General features: G+C 34.2%; 1 protein-coding gene across 5 annotated transcripts in view; it reads right to left on the bottom strand.

Annotated features, from left to right (window-relative positions):
* The window catches only part of TLL1 (tolloid like 1), a 143035-nt gene that overhangs the window by 80079 nt on the left and 39565 nt on the right, over positions 1-23391 (bottom strand). For 3 of the 5 annotated variants that reach the window (XM_048076161.2, XM_048076160.2, XM_066996136.1), the window contains one exon: positions 3057-3167. In XM_048076161.2, coding sequence (XP_047932118.1) covers positions 3057-3167 — 111 coding nt within the window. The remainder of the gene's footprint in view (positions 1-3056; positions 3168-23391) is intronic. The other 2 variants (XM_048076163.2, XM_066996135.1) reach the window with 1 other exon arrangement.

The following is a 23391-nucleotide window of genomic DNA, read 5'->3' as shown; positions in this document are numbered from 1 at the left end:
ACTTGTACAACAGCAAAAGTAAAATAGAAATGAAAGGACACTGAAACCTCCAACCACCACAGAAAAGACCTTTCCCAATCTCCCATAAAAACTTTCAATATATATGTGGAAAATATATTTACTAAATTGCAACTTGAAATCATTCCATATAAGGCAAGTGAGTTCATGTGGCTGCTCAATGAGTAACAATGTGCCTAATTATTTGGATTACACTGTCACATAGTTGCTTGTTCCCTTGAGAAAAATTTTCCAAATTTTTTAAAACATTTTAGATAGATGAGGTAATAGTTCAACACATTCCTTCCCAACAAGTTATATGGTTAACTATAATATACACTACAGAGACTATAATAATTCCATTTCTTGTATCAATCATTATTAATGTAAATGTCTCTGATGCTAACATTTATATCATAAAAAGGCAGAGAGCTAAAGATTCAAAAAACCATATAAAAGAAATATCCCTAAAACCCAGCAACTTTAACAGACATAACAAGAATACAAAACAAAAAAGCAAACAAACAAAAACATTATTTACTGAATGAAACAGCCTGTGTAATCCATTTCATGAAAAACTAAAGAAGAAAAAGTATTTCACTTAACTAATCTGGCCTATATGAATACCCTACAGCTTTGCCAAACCAAAGTCTGAAAAAATTGTTTAAAAAGAAATAAATCTCTTTTGCTGCATCTTCTTCAACATGCTTCAGGTAGGAGCAGGAGGATACTCTTGGCAATTTGCGTTCACACACAGCAATTTTATCACTTTTGCTGTTTGTTTTTTTTATTTACAATTATTTTGTGCAGTGTTGGATAAAACAACAAAAAATGACAGAGCCATACTGAGAAGCTCACAAAGTATCTGGTCCTGCAAATCCATGCTGATAATCCTCACCAAAACAAGCAGTCACAAAATGTGAATCAGAGCGTGTGAGCTCACTACTTTAAATTAGTCATTCCAGTGAAAAATGCAACATGGATAGTTTATATCCATGTACTTAACCTTTCTACCTGACGTTACCTATATTTTTGAAGGTCAACAGCAGAACAACAAAGCAGGAGCATAAAGTGCTCAGAAATCAATCACATATTTTTCACTGTATTTGTAAGGAAGGTAACCTATTAATTTGTTTTCTATTGAACCACCATTTTACCTTCGTTTTCCAGTTGTTACCTAATATTAATTAGCTAGTTGTTGGTAATTTCTTCTATTGAGAATTAAAGGGAAAAAAAAAAGCACACTATACTGTGCAGTTTGCAAAAACTGGCCAACTTATATATCAAAATGTGATAAACTTAGGAAAAAAATACATATGTGAACCTTAAAACAAGACTTCTTCAACTCTGTTTTAGAAAAATCAAAACTGTAGAGCATTCATTGAGAACCAGTACCAAAACATTAACTTCAGCAGAGTTTGTTCTCCAAAATCCATTTCTATTGATTATCTCAGTTGTATTAATTCCCCTTGTGCAATAAGGGTAGACAAATATGAACCAAATGCATTAGTAATCACCAGTAGGATGAGTCAATATCCTTAATAGGATACTGTAACATGCAGATAATGCACCTCAAGACAGATAAGGAAAGAAAGTCAAATAATAGAATACATAAATATAGCTGAAAAAAAAAAGCTTAAAAATCTATATTCTTCCTGTGGCAATTGAAAAAAAAAATATTTTTTCAGTTAAAAGAAAAGAATAGAAAAATAAAAAGGAAAGTCGGCAGGCCAAAGAAATCACTTGACTGCATCCATTTTAAGGACCTTGCTGTCTACGTTGTCTGCAAAAATGGGGCCTGTAATACTTCAAATTGTCAATTAGAAATATTTGTTTGAGGTGAAGTGGGAGAAGGAAACCCCTGGCTCTAATGACTTTTTAATATTCAGCCTTAATCTAGACAAGATCAGAGATGATCCTAGCTGAAATAAATGAGTGGTTTCAAAGGGAGATAAAATAAATTTTCAAGTTATTATAACAACAGTCTAATCACATACTCTAACTACAAGAAAGAGTGAAAATACATCATGTATATTTATTTATCAATAGTGAAAGATTAAACTACAAAATGCTTTTGTCTGAAAAAAATAATTTCTGGTCATTCCTTAAAATGATCCTTATTTTCACTTACTAGGAATCATCAAGTTAATATTAGCTGAGTTCAGCAACAAATACACCATGCTTAATAGAAAATAAACTTCAGAAATGCATTTATGCATTTTCTACTATGCATAAATATTCTCTTTCACACCTTCCCACTAGAATTTTTTTGGTACCATATCCTGAAAGTTTACACATTCGCAGTCATGAGTTTACAAATCACAGCCTGAAAGCATGAATATTTTTAGACACTAAGTAGATATCCATTTACACATGGACTATGTTTTCACACACACGTATACATATATATTTACACAGGAATAATATCTCTTTATCTATCTGTCTCAAAAACCAATTGCCTTTGTTTCAGTGTCTAGAACTAATGCACAGTATGTGACAAATTTACATTCTAATTCAAATTCTAGCAAGGATAAAAATATTCTTGTGCATCTTCTAGATTGATGTGCAGATCTGGATTAAACAACAACAACAGGAAAAAAAAAGAGCAAAAGGAGGTGTTGCAATTCAAGAATCCCAGTCTCGCCTCCAGGATTCCCTGTTTTCTCCACAGGGCATCTCAACTCTGCTATCGAGAACTTGCAGAGCTGAAAGCAATGCTTTGTACAGCTTCCTTTCCCACATGACCACCTGCAGAGAGGACTGGCAGAGAGGTTCCTCCCAGCTTCTGCTCTTTGGCTGTACAAGGTTTTTTGTTGTTGTTTGTTTTCGTTTCTGTTTATTTGTTTTAATCAGAAATACAGAAAAAATAAAATAAATTTGAGCTTTTCCCTTCGCTTCACTTAAACAAGTTTGTAGTACTTGTTGAACATTTTTTTTAACTGTAAACTAACATTATCCATAAAGTTTTACTGACTTTCTGCACTTAAAACCAGAGGTGAACTTATATGCATAAGTAAATAAGAGAAAAATAAGTTAAAAGCAAGTCTGAAATATCATACCTGTGTTATGGCCAAGTCTTTCGTTGGAGTGCTGCGTAAGGTCAATTGTCCTGTCAATTTGAAAGATTTTTAAGTCTTCATCATCTAAGGCAATATCTCCCCAAAAGACAGCTTTAAATAAAAAAGAGCTCAATTTAATTATTTATTTTTACATTAAAACCAATCTGAAGACTATAATGCCCTGTTACAACCCTTTGGGAAATATATGACCAATACACATTTATATGACATACATCTGCTTACTGATCTATATTTTTATACAAAGAAATAAAACTATCTAAGAAAACAGAAATAATTTGTTTCACTATTCTCCTAAATTTGTATAGGCTTTTTAAGTTCTTTAAACACTGTATAAATGCAATCATATAAATTTAACATCAATCAATTAACAAACTTTCAGCATATCTGATGTTTTCTGCATGTAAATACAACAGAGGAGACTAAAAAGCACTGAAATATGTTAACATTTAAAGTATAAAGTCAAAAATATACAGTATTGATAGAATACAATCTTTTCTTATTTCATGCCTTCCTACACCTTTTGGTGCATTTCTTCTCTCCTTTCCTGTTCTGTTTAAGACTCAATTTTTTTTCTGTTTGACTTTTTTTTTTTTTTTAAGTCAATTCATCTTCCCTAAGCTGCCATCACAACTCAGTGAGTCGAGATATAGGCAAGAGTTCAGGATCTATACCTTCAGTCTTTCATTTCTATTTTTTCTGAGTTTTTAACCTCAAATCTCCCTGCCAACCCTGCCAACTCAAACTTATCATGAAAGACGAACTCAGCAGACCATCTTCCACTGATGTGAAGGAATTCAACAGAGCATTACCAATTAACAGGAGTTGAAGTGATGAGTAACTTTATCCAAATACTTCCTTCTCCCTCTCTTCACTGCTTCTGTAGATGTCTATTATTTGTCCCCTCAGAATCACAAAGCCTCTGGGATCAAGACTGGTGTCATCTTCAAATCTCTGCCCAATTTCTCCTGTCCAGGTAGACATCACTATCTCTGTTTGGTTGTCTGTTAAACTGTTCCACTGCAAATTGCTTTCTTAAGGAGTTTGTCCACAGTCCATCTATTACCAAATTACTCTCTCAGGTCTACTTCCATTCAAACATCCCAAACACTAACTAGTCTTCCTTTTATGTCATTTTTTCTTTTATCAAATTATAGAGACCATTCATCAGATAATATTTTCATTATATTCCCATTAGTGCAGAATTTATCTTTTTCTTATTAAAGATTATATTCATAATTATTTAATCAAATCCATACCTAAAAAGTCATCTTCTTGATTTTCCTGTTACTTTTTTTGAATTCAAGGCAATTAGGAGAAATGATTTTGAAAATGTCTTTGGTCTGCCTTGTAAAATATCTTTAAGAAAAAAAATTAGAGCAACTATACAGAGTTCAAAAGTGAAAATGAACCTTTGCAATTAAAAACATAACCATCTTCTAAATAAGAGCATTTTCACTTATTAAATATTTGCATAAAGAGATGATGTTCCCTAGAAACAGCAAGTATTTCAGACAATTTCTGTAACTCTTCAGTCACTTCTCATATATTTGTGAACACTCTCTTTCCAAGGGTCCCTATTTCCTTTGTACACATTGAGCACATCCATCCTCTGCCTGGCCTACCCACTAGTAATGTTTTTTACTATCAGGTCAAAAGACATAGCTAGTGGCAGCTCTAAGTGTCTTTTTCCTTGAACTTTCTAGGGAAAAAATCAAAAAAATAAAATAAAAATTTAAAATCTCATATTGTCTGAGTTTTGAACAGTAAGGAGAAAAAGTCTCCATCTGACTCCTGAGTTAAATATTATTTATTATTTCTATTATATCCATCTTCTAGGTATTTCTCTTGGATGTCATTCACAGTATGGGCCACTGCTTAGCACAAAGACAGCAAATTTTGATGATACACTGTACAAAAAAAATGGTCAAAAAAAAAAAGAGGAAGCAGCTATTAACATTACACTTTAAAAAGACATGACATGCTTTAACAGAGGTCACACAGGTTGTCCAAACCAAACCTGAATAAGTGCTAAAAATTAACAGCAATCCCATTTATTCTTTCCTGGTTGCACTGAGAGTTAACAAAATGAAGGTTCTGAATTACCAAAAGTTGAAAAAAAATAACTCACTGACAGAGCCGTATTAGCAGAAATCACTTTGGTTTCAGTACATAATACTGTTATATAAACATGAAATAAAAACTCAAGGCAAATTGAGCATTAAAAAAAGTGTACGATGATTAGGTTGAAAATATGTCCTCTCTAGTTCTGATGATCCATCTTTAGTACTTCATTGTAGTAACATTCACCTTGCCATGAAAATACAACTAGAGAAGACTCAAGCCCTATAAATTTGTCAGACAAATGCATTACATTTGCTTGCACAGATACAAAAAAATAAAAATAACAACGACAAAAACTTACTGCTCAAGAAAAGTACAATTACTGCTGAGTTCGAACAGAAAACAAAGCTATGTTATTTTTGTTAAACATCTGGACTGCTAGCTAGAGTTGTTCTTGATTAGCAACCAAGTACAAGCTAAAGTTTAATAATAATATAACCATGGTAATATAACAATAAGTGCTGATGCAAGTTTGATGCAAATATAGATGAGTAACCTTCGTGACCAATAACAACTAGGTTCTCTTATGTATAAACTAAATATTTGTAAATATTTAAGAAAGAAATATATGCAATTTTCTGTTTGTTTAACAGAATAATAGGATGTTTTCTTCAGGCAGGTGTTATTTGACACAAAATAATTCTGTTTAGCAGGTCACGTAAAAATCAAACAGGGCAAGAGATAGAAACCTGGAGAGAACTCATTTGACGTCAGCAAGAAATTAATAGCTGCCTCTTTACTTTTATTGAAATAAATCTGCGATTTTCTGAACTAATTTCAGTGCAACTGGGAAAAAATACATCTATAGCAAGACAAACAACAGCTGACTGTGTTCTAGTTAATTTAATTTCAACCCATCATTAAAAATTAGAAATGAGACATAAAGGAAGCTGATAACTGCTTTTTAAAATTACACATTTTTCCAATGAAAAGTCTGCATTTCTTCCTTCAACAAAGCCTGAAGCAGAAACCCACATGAACTTTTAAAAAACAAACAAAAATAATAAAAAACACATTTCCATAACTGTTAAAACTATCCTTTCAGACTGTCTGTGTGTCACAGTACTTTGTAACTAGAGAGGACTGTATTTCTATCTCCTGCCTTAAAATCTTTATGGCCTGAAACTATCTGAAGGAGTTGCTTTGTATACTTCATCTTGCTGCACACCAATCTGAACCTTATGGAAAGCAAGCAGAGGATTGTTTGGGTATGCAAGGCATGTCGAAGACTGTGCTAAGAGCAAGTTAAGGTTAAGAGTTTTCTTAGCTCCCTTTAAAAAACTTCTGCCAGAATTGACATGTTCAGCTACGCAACTCTCTTGTTCTTCAAAGATATTTCATTCATAAGTTTGCTTCAAAAAATTAACAAGAATCAGATAACAAATTTTGCTTAACACACTAAAAAATAAAAAATGAAATTTCAAAATGATCCAAACGGAACTTAAAGTTGCCACCTGTTTCAGATTTCTTTACATGCTCTCTTATCATCTAACATAGTGACCAGGAAAACTTGATGTCTACAGGCAACTTTTTCATTTGAATTGAACACGCAAAAGTCTGCAACATGCAAACTTAGGAAAAATCTGTTGAAAACTACAATATCTGAAGCAAGTATGTAATAAGGATAGATAGATAGATAATTATGCTAAATGTTATTTCATGCAACTTTCATTTCTGTTTTTTTTTTTCAAGGGGGGAGGAGGGGAGATGTTTTGTTTGTATTATATAGGCACTACATTGCGCGTTTAGACAAAATCAACTGACAAAGAGGACGCACACGTTGCTTTCAGAAAGAGGACATGGACTGTTTACCCATAAAAGTACATTTTTCTGTAACATCAAAGAAAGATTATGCACATACATACATCCTGCTAATACATACTCTTCGCCTATAGACACAATTCTGATTTCACACAACTCAAAGCACTCAGCCAAACACCACCTTCAAAAAGGACTGACTAAATTACAAGATAAAAGTCTGCCATGCAAAGCAGTTAAGTTTGCTACACGCAAACAATTGCCTCACCGGAATGAAAACAAACAGGAAAATAAGTATCTTATAGAAGATACTTTCCATCCAAGAATATATAACCATAAAAATGTGTTACCATAAAAATGCGATTGATAAGGAAGAGTAAGATGATCTCTGACATATAGATCAAGCATGGGAACTACAGCTATATTCTACCTATGGCAACTTGAACTGTTATCACAAATAATGAATATTCATCTGTGAAGCTCTCTTTGCTAACATACTGTCTTCCAATAAGACCATCACCACACCAAATATCCACTATTCTGGATGAATGAAATATACTACTAAGAAAATACAGTCATTAAAAAAAAAGGAAAACTATTAAAATTATTTTAAGTATATGCATATACACCCATAGTATGAGTTAGCATACATGGTTAGGACAAAAAGGGTTTTCATGACTTTCTAGAAGATGGTCAGAAGTCACAGAACATGAATGAAATCACATAGTTAAATTCATGGGGCTATGATACGCAGTAGAATGGATCTTTCTGGGATTAAAAATACCAATTAGTATATAAACCTGCAAATTATATACAGGAATATATTCATTATGATTGTAAAACCAAAAATCATCTTTAGCAAACTGTTTCATAATTTGTCCTACAATTTTTAAAACAAAAACTATAAACAGCCATTTTGGAGTAAAATATATTGCTGAGAGTATCAATACTAATATTAGTAACAAAACAGAAAATGCAACTAAGGAAAGATTGCTACTGTTTGCCCCTAAAGCACAGCAGCATAGCAGAAAGAAAAAAAAACAGTACTATCCCAGAATCTCTGATTAGCACACAGCTACCAAGGACAGCTCTAAGAGACTGACACTGCAGTAGACCATTAAGATCCAAAAAGAATTTCCATAATGTGCTTTGTTTTGATTACAGTGCAGGCTAGAGAAACATTCAACTCAAGCACGGCGTTCTTACATTCGGACAACTTTTTTCAACTTTTGAAAACAAGATTAGAAAAGCTAATATTGCAATGAATTAGAGTACTATAACATGAAATTCTCTCTTAGGCTAAACAAACTAGGCAAAATGAGAAGTAAACTGTGATCAGCCACACAGGTATTCCCTTGTTCTGTGAGCAGACACAGAACCGTGACAGGGAGATTACTGCCTTATTGAAAAGATGCCAATGAAAGGATTAAGGCAATTTTAGAAGACATTTTAAAAGCATAGCCTCAGATTTTGGTATGCTACTGGGAGTGGAAAGCACAGGAAGTTTATCCCCTTCATAGGAGCTGCCAAGAACTGACAACAAAAATATTAGAATTAACTGAAAGCCAAAATATAAATCTGAAGAGCTTTGAGCTTCTTTCTTTCCTTTTGATGGCAGGTGGGCCACCCAGTGCTTTTCAAAATCTGACCAGCAATTCATGCAGCAAGAGGTGCCAAAAAGCATGCTGGCCCAAGTTCAGGGTTCATCTAAAAGCCCATGTGCAACAGTTCCAATTAGCAGCCTCTTCTACAGCTGAGTCATTGAGTACTTCCCTGCAACAACACAGCTATGTGCATTACAATCTATCTTGGTGAGTCATTTTATCCCATACAATCCATTTCACAGCTTACATAACTGCCTCTGAAACTCTGAATAGAAAAAGGGAAATTGTGTGCTAAATAAGTAAAAACAATTTTACCTTATTATGAGGAGAGCAACATATGCTACTATAATTAGCTTAATTTTGTATTCAAACCAGTTCATTTTTTCCAAGATTTTCAGGGGCAATATACTTTTCTCAGGAATCGTTTAAATGAAAACAAGACACCAATTAAACAGCAAAAGATTGCAAATGCAACCACAAGCATAAGACTGCATGCCATACTCTGGATTGTTTCTATCACTGTTCTTCATGAGTGCTACCTTCAGCCATAACAGTCAAATAAATTTCAGTGTTACCATACAGAGATCAAAGAAATTTCAAAAGAAATTTATGAACCAAAATTAATTTGAGTGTTCGATAATTATCAAAATCAGTTTAACTTTTTATTGAACAAAGAAAAAAACAAGTATATGACAGAAAACTTTATATAAAACTTTAACAACATTAAATAGAAGAAAAATGCAGCCTATTTTCAGATATACCAAAACTAGAGATTAGTTACTACATTAATTTCAGCATACGGCATTTTCAAATCTGTGCACAACTGTGAGCAATTTAGTGAAATTTATTGATTTACTTGAAAAAAATGACAGTCACACCTGAAAAGGGATACAACTCCTCTGACAGGATGCTTCCATATTCCTACTTACTATGAAAAAAATTGATGTAAAATAGTAAGCTTTATATCTGTTTTGTTCTGATGTGCAGTTAAAAAACACTATCTAAAAGTCCAAATACGTTACCACCATATCATAAATGCATGTTATAAAACAAAATACTTTTCCCTTGGTAGCTGGACTGGTTCACTAGTCTGTTTGCCATCCATTTGTCTCCCCAGATTCCTATTTTCCTGACCACTAATATTACATGGGGTGCTTGTTTAATTGTAGCATACCATAGTCCCAATGCTTTTTATTTCAACTACTAAAATACCCAGGATTACTAAGGTGACATTCCTAGTGATTCAGATATGTAACACTAAAAATTTGGCTACCATGAGAGAAACATCAGATCTATGTTAGCAGAAGTGTGATAATGAAGGAAAGAATACTAGAAGTTGTAGTTTTAGAAGAACCATAAATCCGTTATTTTCCTGAAATGAGGTATGCATAGATCTTGAAGTTTTAGGAATTTACAGGGCAGGGGGTGTGAGGCGTGGGGGTATTATGTTAAGTGACAAGCACTTTTGACAAAGTCCAAAATAAATAACTATAGAAACGTCTGCCCCATGCACTGAAAAAAAAAAAGTTTTTTCAAAAAAAATTTTTTCACAAGTTTTTTCCAAAATAATAATAATTTGGCTTTGGTCAACCACAAAAAAAAAAAAAGTCAGTAGAGAAAAGGAACTGGACTGCAACTCTGCAGCTTCTTACGTGAGAAAACACCTTCCTTTTGCAACATAAACTATTTGCAAGTCTAGAAGTGATTCTGCATGAACTTGAGCAGTTTCTTCTGAATATTATCATAGCACTACCCAAAGCTTCAAAATATTCAGCCTTAAAATATACTGGAAGAGGTACCAACAAAATGTCGTCAACATAGGAATATCACTTGGATTCATGAAAGAAGAGGAATTTTTGTACTGAAACATACAAAACCAATTGAAAAACTTGAGAAACCAAACCAATGTCAGTGTTGGATCAAGATTTAAGTCTATTCAAATCACAAACATTTCAACTTGTCATTTATGTGCCATAACTACAAAAACTAAATTAATGGGCAGCTTGGCTTTTCATAAAATGAGTTCTTCTGCTGCAATATTAAGGGAAAAATATCAGAGAAGTTATTCAAAAATCTAAAGTTTGAGTCAAAGGTATTTTAGATCTTAAGATTACAAGACTCAAGATGAAATCCGTAATTTTTCTCTCAAGATAATATTTCATAATAAAATCCATTTGAATACTTATTTTCTGTAAAACAAAACTACACAGCCTCTACAAAAAAAACAGTTGTTCATGTCTTGAAGTTGTACTTCCACTTTTTTTATACTGTAAATATATAGCCACTGATACATTTTTCTTAAAAGCAATCCAAAATAACCAAAAACCTAAGCAGGTCTTCCCAAACACATGCGATTCCTAAACAAACAAACCAAAAAAAAAAAAAAAAAGAGGAAAAGAGGACAGTCAACTTTAAGCACTACCAAAACACGTATCTCCTTTTTACTGATTGAACATTGTGTATTAACTTAACTTTATGTATTTTCCTTTGCACTTCCACATATTTTCCTCTCTTCCATTTGCCATCTCTCCCTCAAAACCCTCTGGACTGGTCATGTTAATTTATTTGGTTCCTTGGCATGGTTTCATCCCTTCAACACTCATACCATTCTATTTTTTCAAGACTCCTACCTTGAACTCCTACCCAAAAGGGCACTATTTTCCCTAAGAAATGCATCATTTCTACTTCCATCAGAAAATAAAATAATGACAGCAGAATACTTAAAACATTAAAAAAAAAAAGTCAGACTGTAGATCACTTAGAAATACATTCCTCCATTCTTTTGAATGTGGCATCTCTTGGCAACAGCTCACATAGGCATACATACAGTTATCCTGAAATCAGCTAACTTATGTAGTAGTGATGTAGCCTTGGAAGCACAAATTTTACTGCAACCCTTTCAAATCACCAGCAACACAGTTTCCTTAACTGTTCTTTAGGAACCGTTTACTTCCTTGTAATCTCGTTTTAACTTCCTTGTAATCTCCCTTAACACCATTACTACAAGCAACTCACCACCCTCTATTTTTAGCTTCCTTCCTTTCTTTCACCATGTGTTCACATTTATGGGTAGGGTGATGGCAAGACCCTGCTGGGGGCAAGTTACAGCTGGGGATCCCTGCGTATGGTACACAGCATTTGACTGTAGCTCCTTCACACTGTTCTCTGCATAGTCTGCAGGAAGTTATTACCATTTTCACACATCTAGGACATAAAAACAACCAGGTCTGACCAAACTGCAGACACAAAAAAGCCAGCTGTAGAGCCAGAGCCAGGAGAACAGAAACAGTTGCCAGAAAGGCAACCCCCCATCCTATAGAGTCAGTTGCTTTCCAAACATCTCTCCAGGGCTCAGGGCAATCAGATGATAGGGCTACTGGTTAAGTGGCATGCAGTACTTGGGCATGTTCCAAGTACTGAAAAACAGAAGAGGTTTCCAATGGAAAGCACTGCTCTCAAGGAAAATTGAGTGATTGTGACATCCATCATGGTCAACTTTTCACTTACCAGAAGAGGCATTGTAGAGCTTGATCTTTATCAAAGGGGATAACAATCTCCTACAGATGTTTCTCCATGACACATCACATTGACTTACAAATGTCTATTTCCACTGAGTTAACTACAGCTTTTACTTTGCTCTTAATTTGAAAGTAGTTAAATTTCTAAATTCCATTTTTTTTCTATTCCTTTTTCTGAGGGGCAGTTTTCATATTCCTTTAAAATAAGTGCCAAATATATATATATATATATATATTCAAGAAAGCAAAGACTATTTTGACAGAAGTCTCGATGTTAGGTAAAAGGACAAACTTCACTCCTGAATGGTATTTTTGGTATTTTGAGGACAGGCTCTTTAACAATGCAAGGGTACCTCTATCAAAGGTTTGGTTCTCAGTTCAGCTGTTCAATCTGACAAGCTTTCTGACTTTCAGCAACTGTATTTTTGTAAGCATCATCATCAACAACAACACACATACGTTGTACATGGTAAAAATCTGTTCCTCATACAATGGGTTAGCCATGAACCTGAATGAATAGGACGTTACTGACCAAACAGTAAAGGTTTCTGCACACTATAAGAAAGCAGCTATTATAAGAACTTTTTCACTGCCACAGGACAGATATTAACAAAACAAACCTTCAAAAAATGTTCTGAAAGAGATACATTTACCCATCCTGTTATTAACTTTTTTATTATTTTCTACAATTTTAGTTTTTAGACTATGGAAGGATTCAAAAGTGAAAAAACTAAACACAAGCTTTTCTTAAGAGTAGTTATCAATCATATATACCCTGGTGGCTCTCGATCAATGATTGCTGAAAAATGTAGGGCAATCACAGCTGAATTTTCTCTATTTAAATTTTCTCTACAAGCACTCTTATAAGGGTGCATATCATCCCTAGCAGAAGGCACTGCCTGAGTATTTGTTGAGCTTTCCTTTAGCATTAATAAGTTGTGGTTTCACAGGATTCTGGCACATAAATGGCAGAGAGCTATGAGGTCTTTGTTGTTGTTGTTGGTTTAGTTTGGCTTTTTTGGTTGTTGTTTTGTTGTTGTTCATTTGTTTAGGGTTTGTTTTTGTTTTGTTCTGCTGCCCCTGTGCACCTGCAAATGATAACTTCTGCTACAGCTGGCTTTCTTAAGAAGGCTAGAAAAATACACCAGGACAGAAATTCTTGTCTATGATATCACATTGGTCATATCTACAACAGTAAGCCTTATATGACCACTATGATGCTATAACATTCATCTCTATTATATATTTAAACTCCATTTCTCTATGAATAGCCTTAAGGTCAAGATCTACAAAGTTAATGATATAATAAAAATAAAAGTTAATGAAAGAATAGACTCCACAAGGCAAAATTACCCGTATAAAAGTGAAAACTTTTTTTAAAAACATATAAAATACATACACGTATAAAGCCAAAAAGAATAAAAATAATTGTTTTTAAATTAAGAATAGAAATTAAGAACAGAGTTGAATTAATTCAATTCATTAAAGAATGAAAAAATGCAACATTAAAAATAAACCGTAAATTGAAGAATGGAGATCAGAGAATATCACCTACATGAAACAGCTGTTAGGGCTGAGACAGACACAGCAGCTGCTACAAGGCCTCCTCAAAGATGTAAGTCTTAGACATTTTCATTTGAATACCAAGAGAACAGAACAGCACCAGAAATTCAAGTAAATTACCAAGTTAACTGATAATACACAGTAGACACTGAAGGACTAAAACTATTTTACTCTTTGCCTCACATCCATATTAATCTACTTTGTACAGAATGTTGTATAACACAGCTGATGTCTTACAGCTTTTTTTGCCTCATAGTGCCTAAATTTCAGGTCAAAATAGCTTCTTTAGGTTCACAAAATAAATTGTATTTTATAAGTGAAGTATCATACCTTTCATGACTTTTTCTGTGTGATTAACATCTTTTTGCTCAGAACAGATGTATTTTTTAAATGCAAATAACATTTTCATCATCATGAAACAACTGTGCATCCTTTAGCACAGCAGTAGCTCCTTGTCCCAGAAACTGAATTCAATCAATTTAGCATGGTTATGGAAGGAAGAATCATTTCCTTGTTTTACCTGGCACTTTTCAAATATTACTTTCCTTCTAATCAGAAGACAAAAAAGAAGCTGTTAATGTAACATGTATAGATTCACCCACATGTTTGCATTTGGGGACAGGGGAACTGTTAATGTGTTGTTCTAGTCAAAACACAAATCAGTTTCCAGTTTGAGGACTTTGATGCTTCTGTCTTTAAGCCTAACAAGAGGAAGGTAACAGCACTGACTGAATATAGGAAGCTGCAGCAGTTATCAAACAAACCATCAGGCACTGGAAATAAAGTTCATTTTGCTTCACAGAGGGTTTTATTTTGTTTTTTAATCTCTTGTGCTTTTCAGCCCAATGCATATTTGTGTGACTTGTGAAGAGCGTGTGGGGCTTGAACATCACTAGTAAAGCTCACCTAAGCAAAGTCCTATGACTCAGTGAAGATAGAGGCACTTAAAAGGTTAGGTAGCTGCAAACTAAAAACTTTCAAGAAGTTTGGACATCTTCGCACTCTCCAGCACAGGCACTTCAACCCAAGCAACTGTGATACAGAAAGGGTACCAGAAGAAGAAAACAACATCAAGTGGAAACCTTGAGAAGCCTATTCTGGATCAAAAAACATTGGGATGACAAATCCAGTGCGTGCTTCCTCTGTCACCTTTAAGAAAAGGCTTGTGAGTTTAAATGAAAAGTAGAAAGAATCAAGAAAATCAATTTAAATGAAGCACAATGGAAGAGACAGTTACAAAGTGAAGAAAAGTAGGTTAAAGAATGTGACTAAGAGAAAGATAGTTACCATTCAGCAGACAAAAAAAAAAAAACACTACAGAGTATTTCATTTTAGCCATCTACAATTAATAGGTTATTTTTGGAGATAAAAGTTTTAGTGAAGGAGAACAGCTGAAAAGACTAAGACACTTTTATATTTTGCCTAAATATTTGTTTCAAAGTATATAATTCAAAGGAAATACTAATGATTAGGAAGGATTCTATCGAATAAAATGCATTTTAAGGATGAATAATAAAAATAATAAAACACTCAAAATTCATTTAGATAGGCTACTGAGTGTGCAGGGCAATACAGTTTTGGTCACAAATTCTATTTAACACCCCAGCCTTTTGGTGACAGTGTAAGTTACAGGGCAAAAATAATTGTTTCTGATAAACTGAGGGAAGAGATTTATGTAACTTATAGTATTTTCTTTATGGATTATATACCTCTTATTTAGATATTTTATATTAGTAAGAGAAGCCAATTTCAGACAAAAAAAAAAACTTTGAATAAATGGAAGAGATGTTTTGGTAGCTTTATTGGAAAACTAGCAGCCAAGAAAAGTAAATAAAGAAGAGGAAATACGTAAATGAAGAGGTAAATATTCTGTTGAGAAAAAAGTTAAGCTATAAAACCTGCTGGCATTAGTCTGAGGACCAGACTCAAGTAAGACGACGGTATTCTTAATGATAGCCAAATTCAGATGAAATTAAGAATTATAAGTCAGACAAAATTAAGAATTACAAATGTATCAATACAAAGCAACCTTAGCCCTGGAGTATTTTAGATGAGTAGTTCACTTGTCTTGAGCCTTTGCAAGCAAGCTTCCAAAGACACTCAGACAAGAATGGTGACCCTGGCAGAACCATGGTGCACAGTCTGGGGAGACTGGTCTTTGCATAAGGACAGCCAGAGTCAGCAGAGCACAAGCACTGAACAGCAGCACTGAGGGAGAAGCAGCAGTAGCTGTTTGAGGATTGGGAGGGTGACCAAGAAAAAGGCAAGTTTACCAAAAAAAAAAAGTTACTGTTTAGCTAAGATATCTTTCTTTGGAAATTCCAGTTTCCAAGAAATTTCACAACTGTAATACCATTGCTCTGCTGCAAAGTTGGACTCAGATTGTGACTATGGAATAAAAGTGAATAAGAAACTCAGTACTAAATGAGATAACTATTTTAGTTGTTTTTTTTTTTCCTGTGCTATGACAATGATAGGCCACACATTTATACAATAACATTTTCTTTGAAACTTGGCATTAGAATATAATAAACACATCACATCAAAGTTATAGTGCAGCAGCACAAAATCTTCTTCTGTACCTTTTCTTTGTCTTTGGAAAATGAAAATTTTCTGTGCTAACAGACATAAAATTCCAAGTGGGCTAAAGTGGTACCTCTAAAGCAGAAAATCCTTGATAAATCATTAAATGCAACTAAAGATTTATACAGAAGGCCAAATGGCTCTGAAAGGAAAGTGCATATCTGAGGGATTATCTGGCATTCAGGATGAAGGTTCTCATCATACGACATGAAAAAAATGTTCCTCCATTTGCACCATCTTAAATAAAGAATTATTAAACTTCATATAAATAAAAGCTTATTTTAAGCTCCAGAAGTGACTTCCATTATCAGCTGCAGCTTCCTGTTTCAGTAATTTTTGACATGAACCTCACTTAAGTCATTCCATCTCAATTTTTAGCACATCATTCTACGACCTGGCTCTGCAGAAGAGACAAGGAAAGGGACTAAACAGCTCTTAGCGTTGCTTTTTTTGGCACTGATCCTGTGCTTAATACAGCAAGTTCTGGGTGTTGGACCAATGTAATTCTATATTCCTGTCCACATATTCAACAGATGTCTTCTACCAGGATTTTTGTTACTGGAGAATAAACTTCTCATACACATGGTTAAAAAGTTGAAACATGGTTGTTTTACCCTGTATAATCCAATTCAAGTTACAGTTTAAAATAGAAATGATGAGTCCCATTCATCACAACTATTTTGCTTGCTTGATACTGAATGCTGTTTTTTTTTTTTTTTCAGCAATTGTAATTTACGGGGTTTTGGTTTTTTTCCCATGGAGACTCTGCACAGCTGCTGATTATTGTTTGGACATGACAAGTAAAACAGAAACTGAAAAAACAACCTCAGAGTTAGCAAGGCAGCAGTAAATGAACAGTGGAAAATCACTGACATTATCTAATACCTAACATAAAGTTATTAGAATTTAATGCTCCATACATCTAAATCTTGCATAGGTTAATACTGTGACTACTTTTAGCTATGATAGCACTTAAGACAGAATTTATATGACCATTCTTATATTTTGTGTCTTTTGACTGATACAATGAGACCTCATCTCAGTTTAGCATTGATTCCCTCAATTTTCGGCTATAGAAAACCAGTGTTGCATAGCTACTGAAAGCTTTTTAAGTCCTTGTTTCTAAACAGCATAGCGTATTAGCCTTTTGTGAGCACTCTGCTGTAAGCCAGCAGAACCTCCACCCCTTTCTAAAAAGAGTTATACTTGTTGCACACAGTCCAAACTTCTTAGGTTTTGGCACTGCTGGTAGTTCAAGTATCATCAACAGAATTAAGGGGAAAAACAACAACAACACAGTTCAAACTTTTTCCTGTCCCTACAGTTTCTTCGCAAGACTGCCTTTAGCTCAAACTTGTGTGGCTGCGAAAACTGTTGTCACCCCAAGCTGTCACACAATTAATCAGGTTAAATTGTGTACATTTACAGTGGTATTTTACACAAGGACTTGTTTTCAACAGATTATCAGACTTCGGCACTGATGGCAAATCAAGCAAAAAACAATCCAACAAGCAAATTCACCTACAAATCCTACAGATTATTATTACAGACAATCTTGTGGTGCAAAACGGTAGCTAAGTAAAAGTTCAAGAATTTCACAAATCTTAAAAGAAAGCAAATAGTTATACCTTGGTTAAGCTTCTCATTCCCAGAAAGTCAGTCTCATGCTGATCCTCATTTAAGGCGTGTTAGTTTATATGACAGACAGAAATGTTAAAAGGCCAATCCAAATAATAGATTCTGACTTTTTCCTCCAAGTCTACTCTTCTTTTCTTGCCTTCATAAAGCCACTGCAGCTCCTTATGTACTGCTTACCACCAGATTTCTTAAACTGCTTTATAACAGTGGGCCATATGTTAGCAGGAATGGCATACCACAGTCCGTTTGCAGTCCCACTCATGATCACAGATATCACTTCTCCCATCGCAATTGTAGCATTCTTAATTACAGCTGTTGTTCCCATGAATACACAGAAGATGGATACTAAGTATTTAATAGCTTTTAACATCTTTGTGTTTTAATTAATAGAGAAAGCACTGCTTAAATTAGTCTGAGTATTTTTAGATGTCTTTTAATACAATTCAGCAGCTGGAACAAAGGACATGAGCCAAACATGATGGTTCTAGCCAGCTCACCCTAGGCTAGTGTGGTCATGAGGGGTGTGCCTTTTGACAGCAATACAATGGTGGCCTCAAATAACTTCTTGACATATCTCTGGAAATAGGAATTACACAAGACTTGTAAATTTTAAGCTTCCTTCAAGCTCAGAGAAAATACTAATATTTAATTAAGAACAAATATGCCAAATCAAATATTACTGTTTTCAGACTTATTTAGAGTCCAGAAGATAACATTTATGGGCTAATATTTCAAAATTACTTGACTATTGAGATTTTAGAAAAAAGAACATTTAATAGGCTTCTCAACTCCTAGATGCTCTTTATTTTTTCTTTATTCTGTTATGCTCTCAAGGCAAACTATTCATAAATAGCAACAAAAATGAACAAAAAGTACAGGAAAAGCACTTGACCAAGTAAAACATGAGCACTCAAAAAAAAAACATATCACTTATTTCTTGAGTAGATTACATGTATTACTACTGCGTTTATAAAAAATCTAGCACTGTGTCCAAATGTTAAACCAAAAATTCTTCATTATTTAAAGGCATACTTCTGAAAATATTTAAGACACTTCTGCTCTACATGAGGGAAAAAAAAAAATACACTTTCTTCTACCTACCTCTTGTCATATTAATGATGGTTTGTAAATCTTAATCCTAAGCATCCACACTTCTTATTTAAAAATTTGTGGCAGTATGCTTATTTTAAGTGTTTCCGAGTTAACACAAGAGTAACTGAAAATAGAACTCGGAGTAAAGAACAAAATGGAAAGACCTGCTATTGCTATTATGCTGTTTTCATTGGGTTTTGGATACAACAATGCTCAAATAACACAGTGTATGCTGAGACAAGATTTCAAATGAATGACCCTTAGTCACTCCCAAGGTTTTGAAAGGAATGCCAGCATCTAATTAAATTTTAAATTTTCTGTTTACAACTAAAATAGCTACGGGCTGTCAATTTATAGAAAAGTTATCTGTTTGAAGCTATTCTAGGAAGGATTATATGACAATATGTCAAACTGTAGATTGCTATCACAAATACTGCTTCAGGTATTAGACAGCTCCTTTTGTGAAAGTGAGTGCCCTTCAGTTATAAGGTATTCCCCAAGAATACAACTCCTAAAAAGAAAATAGCTTTATTGTAACATTAGCATTACTAGTATAAATACCTCTAAGTGGAGAACTCCAGTGACATATAAAAATTAATCTGTAAAAGTATCAAGGAAAAGTACCTTCATGGTTGTGAAAATCACTGACATTTGTGGTTTATAAAGTTAACGTTTCAATGTACTCTGAAAGTATATTTCTTTCTATTCCTGAAGAAGGGGAAAAAAAAAAATCACTTTAAACATATTCAGCTGTTTAATACAATCTAGTAGAAATAGATCAGCAGAGTCTTTTAGAAATTTCACACTCATATTGAAGTACAGAATACTAATCAGAACTAAAAAATATCTAGAGGGACAGAAGGCAAAACAGAGGTACATATAGAATACTCTCATGTAATCTAAAAGATACTGTGGGAAAGAAAAAAAAAATCCTGTACTGCAGGACGTAATAAGTGGTGGCAGGTTTTTTTGTTTGATTGGTTGGTTTTCCTTTTTATTGCATGGTAGACAAAAGGAAGAAATCTAGCTCTAAAATGTGAATCTACCAGAAAACTGTCTTTGTGGCATCCAAAAAACTCTATTAATTTTGATGAATGTCTTCGAAATTCACAAATGCACATGGGACACTCCAGAGAGCAGTAAATGACCTAACCCAACGTTTGAGAACAGAAGACATCTTCATATGCTAAAATGACATCATTTGTTTTCATAAAACATGGGAGGAACATCTGGCAGGACAGAAAAGGATTCTAGAGCTTTTTAAGGCATCAGAGCTGAAGTTAGCAGCAAGGATTTGGGGTCTAGTGGTTTTTTTTTTCATCATTTGTTTGGCTTTAGCAAAGGAGTGCATCACTTTTCTGGGACTTACAGAAAGCAGGCTAGAACTTTTGAGTCTAAAACTGAATGAAAAAATTGCAAGGTTCCTACATATCTTGAAAAGGTATAGTAAAGGTTTGTGGACTATGAATTTATAAGGGATTTAAACTGGCAGCAGTATTATATCACCTGCAACATCTCCACTTGGAAGAAAACACCAAAAAGGTTCTGAGTCACTGTAACAAATGCTTCTATTCCCAGTGCTTTGTGTGAGTGACTGGATTGATCCAATCTATCTGTGGCAATTTGCGATGCCTCAAAGGTTATTTACTGGATTTGCACTTGATATATCATCTTAACAGAATGAGACTAACATCTCAGTGAAATAGTGTACTCAGCTACATCTGCAGGGCTACTTTCAGTACTAACAAAAATCCTGAAAAGCAAAAAGTATCTGGGACTCCTTCTGTTCCATAGACTGTACCAAAAAAAAGAGTAGGGCTAACTGGTGGTTAACTGTGTGTGATAACTACTCCATGCTCATTGTCTCCTGGGGCCTGAGCACAGAGCTATGCTTCATTGCACAGTGTCTCACATGTCTCAGAGAGGTACACGAGAGAAATGTTCATGCAGTGTTGTCCTACATAGAGGACCCTCAACCCCTAGCTTTGTGACTATTGTTGCTAGATCAACAAATATGCTTTCTTCAAGTATGGAATTGAAAATTATTAATTGCAGCACAGGAGTTGAAAATAACCCTTCTTCCTAACATTTATATAGTTTTCCATTTGGCAAATGGATGTTTTCTTCTCCTCCATGGTTCAAAAGTAAAACTGAAATTAAAGTCATTGTATTCATTAATCTTACTGGGTTTTCCTTTTATTCAACTCCCAAAACATAAATACTGAGTGGGGGGAAAGAGAAATTATAAAACACAATAATGTAACTTGCAGACTAATATACCTGCTATTTTTCCATGTTATTTTCCAATTTCTCTGTTCAATAATATCCAACTTAAAATTCCAATCATATATCCAATCATTTTTTTTCACGAAATAGCAAGAAGTTCATTGTTTTAACAACACAACACTTAATAAATACAACAAAAAGATTTCACTGTAGTTTTGTTAGCATAGAAATACATAACTGGTTGAATCACTGAATTCAGAACCCTGCTGGCAAAATCAACTTTATCATATGCAACTTCCCATAATTTATCAAGATCCATTTTAAAATTAGTGTGTTCCCTTCACTATTCCTATGAAAAACTTTTTCTGTGACACTTTTAATTTAAAGCAGACCTGGCTTGCTTGGCCTTGGACTTTTATTTTTCAAAACAATTGTTAACACTACCACTCAATTTTCATAAAACAATACCACAAATGCAAACATAGAGGCCATTTCCACTGTAAGAGTTTAAAATATATCAAGTCATAGACTACAATTTTCTGACAGTATTACTGGAATTCTTGCTGTGCAGTAAAATTCTGTAAGAACATTTAACTGATAACATACTTCATTCTAGCAAATAGTAATAAAGTTAAATCAGAATAAGTGAAGTCCTACTGCACAGCAAGACAGATAGCTATAGCTTAAAATTACGAGCAAAATAATATAGATAAGTGAATTCTTTAAGAAAGGCATAATGACAGCAGGAGTTACCTTATCAGACAAACTTTACATTCAGAGATAAAAATGATTACTTTAAGACTTTTAAATCTCTAGGTTAACGTAAGATTTTGATAAACTGACTTTGTCTTTGGTTTAGTAGCAATATTACACTTATGTGAGAAACTAAATGTTTCTTCCAAACACAATTAAAGCAATTATGTCCATATTACCAGCATTAGGAAAAATCGGTCATATTAAATGGATTAAAATGGCCTTTTGACAAAAGGAGGCATAATTAAGTATGAAGAATTATCATTCAGCTGCATCTTGTTTCTTGCAAGAATTAAATCTTAGCTTAAAGCTATTCTTTTTTCAACTAGAAAAATATATAGAAACTTTCACACACACACACACACACAAAAAGCAAATGGCAGGGAGCTAATGCAAATCTATGCAATGAAAAAGATGGGTCATAAATGCAGAGTGATCTGGACTTTTTGCTCTGCTCAATCCACAACAATCCAAAACAACAGTTAACATGTAACTCAGGTGAATGCTACAGAGTTCAAGTGTTTAGAATGTGTGTCTGTGTGCACCCATACACATCCAAGTACTTACGAAGACTGTAGATCATATTGTGTGACACTAGACACTATCCTAGGAAACAGACTCCACAAGAGGACTTTGGGCATACAGCATATGAGACCCCAAAAAATACTGGTTTGGTCTGACAGCAGCCAAGAAGCTGTGCGTGATGTTTGACTCAACTGGCAAATGAGAGGCAGTGCTTGGCCACCTTGTTAGGTGAAACATCAGGCACATTGATCAGACAGATCCCTTTCAGTTTCTTATCCAGCTGGCAATCCATGGAAAACAATGTGGGAAGGAGTTGGGGTACACTGGGGATGCAGCTGGATAGAGACAACCAAAACTGCTTACAACCTACTTACTTATTGGGTGTGGAATTAGCAGAATAGTGAATAACCAGGTAAACATGATTTTCAGTGCAACATTATGGCCCAGAAAGTGTAAGCTGTTTTAATGGAGGGATTATGTATAAGCATGTGTATAGCAAGGGCAATTGGAAGAACAGACTACTCTAATCTTCTTCATCTCTGGAAGCATTATGGAACCTCTCTCATTCCTCTCAGAGGATAGATTTGGCCAAATCAAGGGGCCTTTTGTTATACAAGACTCAAATATAGACCTTCCAATGCTTTTAGAAAACCATCTTTTTGCTGCCTAGAGCACTTAAGCAATGCTCCTTTTGGAAAACATCCTATGATGCTTAACAAACATAGAAATTGAATCCCAGCAGTCACACAAGAAAGTTTCAGAGAATGATTTAATCTGCACACAAATTCACAGAACTCACTGCCTAGCAAGAGGTCAGGATAAACACATCAAGAAGACAGCCTGCTTTGCACAGATCTGGCTTCTGTTGGCTGTCCTTGATGTCTGACATTTAGCAGAAGAACTTAGCTTCTTCCAAAAACTTCGAGGCATTTG

Source organism: Anser cygnoides, chromosome 4 (assembly GCF_040182565.1).
Source record: "Anser cygnoides isolate HZ-2024a breed goose chromosome 4, Taihu_goose_T2T_genome, whole genome shotgun sequence".
In the NCBI taxonomy this organism is placed as follows: Eukaryota; Metazoa; Chordata; class Aves; order Anseriformes; family Anatidae; genus Anser; species Anser cygnoides.
Note: the sequence above shows the minus strand (reverse complement) of the source record. Positions and strands in the feature narration are given on the sequence as shown.